This window comes from Vigna radiata, unplaced genomic scaffold, assembly GCF_000741045.1.
Source record: "Vigna radiata var. radiata cultivar VC1973A unplaced genomic scaffold, Vradiata_ver6 scaffold_335, whole genome shotgun sequence".
NCBI classification, from domain to species: Eukaryota; Viridiplantae; Streptophyta; class Magnoliopsida; order Fabales; family Fabaceae; genus Vigna; species Vigna radiata.
The window spans coordinates 203,000-213,087 of NW_014541821.1; the positions used below are offsets into that span (position 1 = coordinate 203,000).

General features: G+C 35.4%; 1 protein-coding gene across 2 annotated transcripts; it reads left to right on the forward strand.

The window, feature by feature from the left end:
* Positions 1-406: 406 nt before the first annotated feature.
* LOC106778420 (zinc finger CCCH domain-containing protein 22) lies at positions 407-9,348 on the forward strand. 2 transcript variants are annotated; one of them, XM_014666377.2, is made up of 4 exons: positions 407-572; positions 2,734-3,042; positions 7,133-7,193; positions 8,179-9,348. In XM_014666377.2, exons 1-4 carry the CDS (start codon positions 447-449, stop codon positions 9,171-9,173), a joined length of 1,491 nt encoding a protein of 496 aa, XP_014521863.1. In that variant the 5' UTR covers positions 407-446; the 3' UTR covers positions 9,174-9,348. The 2 variants fall into 2 exon arrangements, with proteins under 2 accessions (XP_014521863.1, XP_022631907.1); XM_022776186.1 differs by having other exon boundaries at positions 2,812-3,042.
* The last annotated feature ends 740 nt before the right edge of the window (positions 9,349-10,088 follow it).

Genomic DNA, 10,088 nt, shown 5'->3' on the forward strand with positions numbered 1-10,088 from the left:
TGTAAGTTTCGTCATTCGTCCATTTAATAATTTCTCTGACCAAAAAAGAAAAAAACTTAATCCTCTGAACAAAGTTAATATTTATGGACTCATTTACCTGAGTCTTGCTTTTAGAAAACATATTTAAATTGAAGTTTAAACAAAGACTAATGGAAAAATATTGTATGAATTTAATCTTTATTTTGCAATCAATAAATGTTAAATTTAGATATCATAAAGCTAAAAAATTATATATTGTAAAAATTGAAGGATCACATCCATGAATTTGAAAGTACGAGAAAAAAAATTACAGAGCCAAAAATATATTTTCCCCTTAATTATATAAATATTTTATATAATAAGAACTATATAAAACTATACATTTTTAATATATGATATATACTAAGAGCAATTTGTGTTCCATTATAATAAGAGCGTGAATAACGTGGTTGCATTTGGGTGTGGCAATGGGTAGCGAAGAAGAGAGGGTTCTTGAGAACCAACTCGAACTTCAATTGCAAGAGCAAAGGGATTCTCTCTCTGCTATCGATCAAGCTCTCCTCTCTGATCCAACCAACCCTGAGCTTCTCGCGGTACCACTCTCTCTCTCTCTCTCTTGATTAATCATCAAAAGTTAATTTTTTTCAATAATCCTTGACAATTTCTGTCCCTCTTCGATTTCCCATTCCTTAATCACGTTGGAATTTAAGGATTTTGCTTTATTTTCTGATTTTTAGGTCGAGGGTTGTTTGCTTCTGTTAAAGATTGAATCCTTCTGTGAACAAGTGGGAATGAAATGGGGTTTCTGTATTGTTTTTAATTAAATTTACTAGATATCTTACATGTATATTTGCAATGGTAAATGGTATTGTTGTTTGAGGTTACTTTTACTGGTTTGTAGAAATTGGTATTGTAGTTGGCAAAAATGGCGGAATGTTGAAGTTTGGGATATGTGCTGTTTTGAACATATGTAGACTTGTGACTCCTAAAATTTCAATGGCTGTGGTATTAATTAAATATATTGCTGTCTCAGACCTTCATTTTCAAGTTGTGCACAGATAGAGATAATCATGCTGAGTTCATTGATGTTTTGTGTTAAATGGATTGGTGTGCTGTGTAATGTTTGCTACATTGGTCATATGTAATTCAATTAGAGCAGAGAGTCTTTATTGTTATACTTAAAACCCAAGTAACAGGAATAGGGTACTCAGACCGAAGTTTGATGGGGGACACCTTGTTTAGGCATTTCTTGTTCGTTGAGGTGAATGCCGCCGTTGTCTTTGGTGGACCTTTCTGGTATAGATTAGGTTCTCCTGTATTGCGTTTTTGATTAATGACGGTAACTGAAGAAAAAAGAATACTCTTTGACCAGAAGGCTAAATGATATTAACTGTATAATACCCAAAATTTTACTGCTAAAGAGAGCAATACAGTCAGGATGTTGCAATAACTAGTTGTTGATGCTTTAGACTCTTAGCAGGTGGAAGATAGGTATTCTGTACATATTACCTGTGTTACATTTGAGCAATACTATACTGCATACACTCCAATCTTGTTTGTTATTTAAGATCTGTTGATCTGCATCATTGTAATAAAAAAATAGTTATTCTAGTGGAACATTGTCCTGTCCCGAGCTAGTGTCCATACGATTGTTGCCAAGGTTGTCAGACTTGTGTCTCTTATATTGGATCCATCTACCTGACCGGGTTTGGTTTGAGAATGTTTTTTTGTTTTGCACTTTGGTTCTTTCCTATCTCAAGAAGTCCGTGTAGGAAACAACTTTGTTTTGTGCTTTCAGCTTTTTCCTATATAAATGTTAGAAAACAGGAAACAGAATGAAAATACTTTTCCATTATTACCATTGATGTAACCTTATATTCTAAACTATATATAAAATTACACCAATAGGCCATAGTGAATTCACAATCCTAACCAGCATTTAAGCATGTTCTGTTTCAAAATTAATAATAGATGTCATTTTATATAATGTTTGGGGCTTCTAGTAAATTACAAGTGAGGAATGACAGCACCAAATCATAGCAGAGAAATTGAGATAACAACCTGCATAGTCAGACTGAGGGGAAGTTGTGTCAATCGTCACAGTTGCATAGCGCCATAGCTTGGCCAAGGTTGCATTCTGTAGGAGAGTCATAATGACTAGAAGAAAGATTATTTCAATTAGGTAAGGTAAAATTAAGTTTGACCTCAGTTGACTGGGTGCGTGTCTACTGGGCTGTTTTTTTGCCCCCCATTTGTTGGAACTTTGAGATGACTGAAAACACGTGATAGCAGCATATTGACATGTTAGCAAGCAGTTCACTTCTGATAGCAGCATATTGACAGAGCATATGTCTAGTATGAACTTATTGCCGTGTATGTGCTGGTTAGGTTTCTGCTATAACAGATTTACATTCAGTTATGCAACCGTATTTTGTTTGAAGTAGTTACTGTAACCATATATTTGTTGGTTTGTCAGAGACTTCTGTTTCAGTATGTTATAAATATGAGTCTCCAAGTTTAGAAACTCAGTATCAATGTATTGTCTTTTCAGATCAGATAAATTATCTCTCTATCTCTGTCAAATTTTTCTGCAAATTGTGTAATTGTGTTCTACCTGGGACCAGGGTCCCAGAATCTGGTGTAACACATTGAAATGTACGATTCTATGACCTGGGCATGATTTTGACCACAATCAATCTAATATTTGAGGCTAGTTTTATAATTAAATCTCTTAGAATTTCTTTGATATCACAGGTTCATGAGGAGCTTGTCCAGGCAATTAAGGATGCAGAAGAAGGACTTTTTCACCTAAAACGTGCTCGATTGTTACAGGAAGCGGATGCAGTTCTGCATAACACTAATATTTTTGCTGAAGAGGAGAAAGTGGAACTCCTTGATCCCAGAGATGTTGAACCAGAACCTTTGGAGGGAAAAAGTCATTCTGTTGGATCTAAATGTAGATTCCGTCACATAGATGGGCGCTGGTACAATGGTCAAGTGGTGCAGTTGGATAATTCAGTGGCAAAAGTTTCATTCCTTACACCTACGTCTGAGAATATGCTGGTATGTAAGATTATACTGTGCCAAGTATTCCTACGTTTTCTGTTGGTGACATGGTATTCTTATGGTTTTAACTCGTATAGTTTCTCTTCCCTTTATGTTTCTTCGACTATAACTAATTATGAGAAAATAACGGAGTTTTTATGTAACTACAGCTGTCAAATCTGGGATTGAATTCAATTAAAAATTTAGAAAGTCGGCATCAAAGGTGTCGTGGGCGTTAAACTATATTTTCAACTTTCCTTGGATCTGTATAGTAGTAGAAAATAAAAGAAAAACAAATGATAATGTTTACTGTCTTCAATACCTCTTAAGTCTTGATATCCCCACACCATGAATGTGATTATAGCTGCATGTTGTCATAGTTTAAGCTGAAGTTTTCAATAAATACCTATGAATTGTTTGATCCTTACACAATGTACATCTGATAACATGTGAGTTTATGAACTTGAATAATGAAACCAACGACACAGAAAAATCAGATAATTGATGAATTTTCTATTAAATGGATATCCCTATATTATTTTTATCATAATGCTAGGATTTTTGCCTCTATATTTTGTTTTAATTTTCTTTTCTGTACTTTGTAACATCCCATTTTAATAGTATAAAACTACCAAAATGAAACGTAACATAAATGTTAAAAGAACAACTAGGTAAAACAAACCTTCCACAAAGAAGAGATTTACTTCTATAGATCCATCTAACTACACCTCTACTTCATTCTCACCCCTCACTGGAGCAACTTTAAAGACTGTCTCCCTATGTTCACACCATTTAAGTGATCATTGCAAAAGAGAAAACAATACATAACTGACAACACAAAAGCAAGAGTAAGCTAGATACAAGAAAAGTCATATATTATTTATAACATAGCATACATGAATCATACACACACACACACACACATATATATATATATATATATATATATATAACATACATTAACCCAAACATCTTAACATGCAATGACCTAAACTGACCATCCGAACATAGAATGAATGCCCGGGTTGTGCACTTGTTGTGGCCACTACTGCTTTGCAAAACTCTTGCCAATTGGGTTTCACCCTACCACACATCACAAGATTAGTCCTCAAACACCCTTTTGCCAAATGGAGAAAGGTCCCTCAGGCTCAGACTTCTTGCTACACTCACCACATGCGTCAAACCTCTTTATTTGAGAATGTATGACCATTAAAGTGTTAGGATAACACCCAATACTGAGCTACCTGCATCTAGACTAACAACACTTGAAACTTCCACTGAGAAGTTCCTCCTTGGAACTCTCTTCCATACCTTTGAAACCATTGATATCACTTCACCTTTACAGGGAATCCATTTGAAACCATATACATATAAACTTTCATTTTTACATTGCATACAAACATATATAAGATTGATTATACTTTAAAGGACCATAAACAACCCTAACAAGTCATAAAAAATCACATGATAACACAATTTATTCATGGAATCTTGATACTCACACTTAGGCAAGAAAAATAGATTTGAAACCCTCACCAACAGCTCCAGAAGGGTCCAAAACACCCAAAAAAAAAAACATCCAAAACGGACACCCGAAACCCCAAATTTGAGATCCCGAAAACTGAAAAAAACCAGAAACTGCTGAGTGGCGCTCAGTGCCCCAAAAGGGGCGCCTAGGCGCTAGACCCCTGGAACAGGGGTGCTCAGGGGAGTTCTTCTCACAAAAATGATGCCCAGGAGCCCCTTAGAGGGCGCCCAATGCTGCATCAGGTTTTAAAATTCACCTATATGGAATTTGGTGACCCTCTACACAAGTTTAAATGATTCTTAAACACTATTATTAGGCACTGAGAAACATCTAAAAACAGACCTCTAACTTGAATTGACCACTCCAAACCCAAATTGACCTATGAAAACCCAAATTCACTCCTATAAGCTACCCAAAATCAAATCTACACTTTTAACCCCATATCAATTTCGCAACTGCATAACCAGGTCAAAATACACTTGCTAGTACACCCCAACACCTCATATTGCTCATAGTCACTCTGTTTCAAGATCTCACCCTTCAAAACCTCAAATTGGGCCAAAATCCTCTAAGAACTCACCCTGAGATGACACCAATTGTCCTATACCAGATATTTCTCATTTAACAGCCTAGACAAGTCCTAATGGGTCTTATAACACACTCCCAACTATCCAAAATAGTCAACACCTCTTACTTCCAATTCTCACTTCTCAAAACCCACCCTTTTTCCACTAAAACACTTCAAAACTTCAACAATGAACCCCAATCTTTGCTCCTCGTCAGTTTTCAACCATTTAACTCTTCCAACAAGTCCCAATTAACTACATAACAGTGCTAGACCAGTTGCCATCTCACTCCAATACCAAGTTCTCAATTCCACTCACCAAAACCTCTCTTCTAAGCTTGAAACTCAAGTAATTCACTCTCAATTACTCCAACCACGTTAAGATCACCATTAAAACCACAATGCAACCTCCAAACACATAATTATAACTGTAAAACAATCTAAACATAAACATTCAAACATCAAACCACCTTGGATCATCATTTAAACTCAAACATCACTAGCACAACCAATACAAATACATGCAATTCGTTTTATAATACATAGATATATTAAATTAGGATCAACACAATAATCTAAAACAAGTTCTAGCTTCTCTTACCTTGCAATAAACTCTCCAACCCAAAGATACGTTTCGTCGATTGCTTGAAACGCAAGGAATCTCTAGACGAACCTATGAAACACCAAATTGAAAACGAACAGAGTTGTAGAACTCTAGATAAACCAAGAATGACTAGGAGAAGCATGATTACACATGTACAAGATTATTCTAAAAACAGATTAGGAACGAGAGAGGAAAAAGGAGTCGAAACTTACTTACTCTATTCTTGAAGTTGATCGGCTAGATTTGTAGACCTTGACGCCATGATCGTCTAGACATCTCCTGATCGTCAAAGAGATGACACAAGAGTCAGAACTCTTAGAGAGAAGGTAGAGAACTCTAGAAAAGTGGTTTCTAGAGAGATGGTATGTTTTAAAATAATGAAATTCGTTTATAATAAAGCTATTTATAAATAACCCATTTAGTATTAAAATAACCGAGTCTCACTATTTTTTAAACTACCACCACTTCTAAAATATCATTTTATGGGATTTTACGTACTTGGTATTTCTTATCCTCAATCATATCTTTGTACTGAAATCTCTGTCCAATGTACCGAAACTTTTATGATAAAAAGAAACCATATTCCTAAGATTCATATCATAACATATTTCAATTGAACTGCTATGTGGAGTTGTGGACAATTGTTCTTAATTTGATTTTGATGTCAGGAGAGTTTAGGCTCTTCTCTTCATATTTAAATTTATTTATTAGCAACCCTTTTCTACATATTGTTTATATCATACGCGAGTGTTGCGTTAAAGGTAGATTGGTGGTCATCTTGACACAGCCGAACACAGTCCGAGACAGGATGTTTCAAATTTTTTTCTTGAGATTTGAAAACTTAACTGCAATATTTAAGAAAATATCATTTTAATCGAATGATTTACAATTTGTATTAGATGTGATATGTTATACATCTTAATAAATATTAGATAATTGATACAACATCCATTTAAAATGAACTCACTTATTAAACAAATTATATTTCCAAACAAGTTTCATACAATAATCTTTCTATAACGAATGAAACTATTTTGTTTGAGGTTTCTATCACAGTCAATGAGAGAGTCCTAGCTAGTTTACATTGGAAGTTACAAAACCCTTTTAACGTGACATATTCCCATCTCTTTCTGTCTTACTTTCATAAATCTCGCCATCTTAGTTGCAAGCCATCTTAAGGGTTTCAAGTATCCTCAACTACCATTGCCTTATATGATGTAAATCAAGAAAGGTCATTCAGATTGAACATTATATGAAGAAATTTTGAGTGAAGTGAAGGAATATGAAATTGCTACTCATGTGAAGAAGTTTTCTTTAACATTGTTATTCCGCAGAACTATAGGTTCAGATTATTCAATAAAATCAATTGTTTTTCATGTCATTTGACTAATACTAGAACACCAAAGTGCAGATGTGCAAGTTCTTTTTACAACAACGATGTCGATTTGGTAGTAACTGTCGCCTATCACATGGTAAGCTGCTGAGCAAATTGAACAAAATTGTGTAGAGGTGAAATCACATAGACCTCTTTTTAATTTACTGTCACTAAAATTTAGTTCCACTTGAACTTTTAAGTGTAAATATTCAGTGAACATTTTTGAGTCAAAGTCCTATTAACATTTGGTTCGGTAGTTCATATTTTTAAATTAGGGATCTGGGTTTTAATTACTTGTGTAGTCACATAATTAGGCAATCGGTATAAGATTTTTTTTTTTTAAATTGATTTTTACATTATGACGCTTTTCCATAAAGATATATCAGTCTTCATGACATCTTAATATATGTAGTTGGCTTGTGTACTTTCACCAAGAGGAAGCTATTATATTTATTTCAACCTACAACTACATTCATTAGACGTTCTTTGTGTTTATCGATTTTTCTCTTTTTGGATGAAAAAAATAACAAGCATTTCGTGCTTTAATATTTATGTAAGCTATGTGAAATTATTCATACTTCACTCATTGAATAATTTCGAAATACTTTACCAAGTTTCTTGGAGCATGCTTTAAGGCACGATAACATAGTAACATTAGGGGATCGGGCCAAGAAAGTTTTGCTAATCCAATTGATTAATTTTTTAGCTTTTATTGAATTTGAAGGGTTAGAATTTCTGTAATTTATGTTTGGATGCTGACACTCCTGCAAAGCCTTATTTTTACTGTTAGCTTTTAAATTAAATTACGTTGATACCCCTAAAATTTGATTAAATTACATTTGTACCCTCTGTTTTTAACTCTCTTATTAGGGGATGTAAGTGTAATGTTTTTTCATTTCTAGAAAATAAGTGGTTTGTGTAGAACTTTTAAAAAATTGGGATCCCAGTGTAGTCTGTGAAAATATCGGAGGTGTCATTGTAATTTACTCTAGTTTTTATTGTTTCAGCTGATGACCTTTTATATTCGACAAGCCTGTTTTGTTAAATATGTATGATAACTCATGTTCTGTCTACATCTGCAGGAGTTGATGTTCACTTGTCCGCTCTTAAGAAATTTGTCCCTACAATCTGGAAGCAATCCCTTGTCGGGTCAAGCATATGGGCAGTCTCAACTGCAAATTCAGGCACTTGGAGAGAAGCCGAACTCGAATCCTGGGATGAAAAGGCTGGAGTTGGACAAGTTGTTTTCCGGGATGATGGGAGTACTGTGAAACTTGGTGCAGAACAAATGACATTGTCTGAGCATGCAGAAGTGAGTGACTCAGAGAGTGATTCCAGCATACAGCAATCTGGGTCCAGTGACTATGAGGAGGATGAGGAATCACAAGGTTTAGGATTTCTGGAGAGTACCAACCTACAGAGAGGAGTTCAAACTGAAACTGCAACATTTGCCACTTGGGAAAACCACACCAGAGGCATAGCTTCCAAAATGATGGCTAATATGGGGTACAGAGAAGGAATGGGTTTGGGTGTAACGGGTCAGGGAATGCTGGACCCTATACCAGTGAAGATGCTACCACCAAAGCAATCCTTGGATCATGCTCTTGAGTCTCATAGAAGGGAAGAGAATGAAGACAAGGAATTGAAGAAGAAACGGAGCCGAGGTGGCAAGAGAAAACGTGAGAAGAAATTTGCAGAAGCAAATCGTGCAGCAAAAGAGGAAGAGGAGTCAACATCAGATGTCTTTGCATTGATAAACAATCAGCTGGCAATGCACAGTGAGGCTTTTGGTGGTGGATCAACGAAGAAGCAACAAAGTAAAGGTTCCGAGGAAGGTAAAAAGGTAGATAGACGAGCACTGGTTGCTTATGAGGAAGAGGTGAAGGATTTGAAGATGAAGGTTGAAAAGCTTGAGCAAATTGTGAATGTCAATAAGAAAGAGAAGGCTGTGTATGAGGCTGCGATGAGAAAACTAAATGAAACCCGCAAAGCCTTGGCTGATGCCGAAGCAGTTCATGCCTCTGCCTCAAATGCAGTTGTTAGCAAAGAAAAAGAGAAAAGATGGCTCAAGTTTTAGTTAGGGGTCAATAGTCAGCTGTGTTTATGTTGATTACCTAAAAGTGAAGAGAAAAAGGAAAGGAGGATCAAAATGTGTTATCACAACCAACATATTAGTACATTGCAGTTTCATATGCAACCTTGTACATTGTTGTGCGATTATTCAATTGCATGATGTGTGCATGCATTTCTCATCTGGTCCTTGTGTCTTGAATTCTTTTACATGCCTTGTTTAGAAGCTTAAGAGGTTGGTAGGTCATAAAATAACATTAAAAATCACAGAAATAGTATTTCGTATCATATAAAATAAGGATCACTGCAAATTTGAATTACTCTTATTTTAACCTTACTATTGGGGTCGTTCCTCAAAGCCTCTGTTGGTATTTTTGTTATCCAAAGCAATCTGTGTTCAAATATCAACTAAGCTGTTTCAATTCGGGTAAGATTGGTAAGATCACCATGGTGTTCTTTTTAAAGGTATGATAATATAATCGGAAGGCAACAAGAGCATGTGAATTCACTACCAATGGGGTCAAATGTTCTTTTGATGCACTGTGTGTGGAATCACTTGCACAAAATTATCCAAGTGAATTCCAAAATTTCAAACCAAAAGTTTGAATGTTTGAAGGCAGTGAGTGCTTCGGTGCTGATATCAAGTCGAGTTTGGACATGGCCATATGATGGAGCTGATGCCAAATTCTCTGCAACCCTCACCAAACTCTTGCATGCAATTCCGAAGGAAAAATTATATTCTTTTAATTACTTGGTATATTGTTTTAAGTACTAGGTTTCTAGAAGAGAAGAAAGGAAAGAAGAAAAGGGATAGATGGTGATGTAGCTTATGTTTATGATGGAAAACGCCCCACAACTTCTAAGTTCACCTCTCTCCCTTTGTTTTAAAACCTAAAGTTCTAGGCCACCAAAGTCCAAGTTT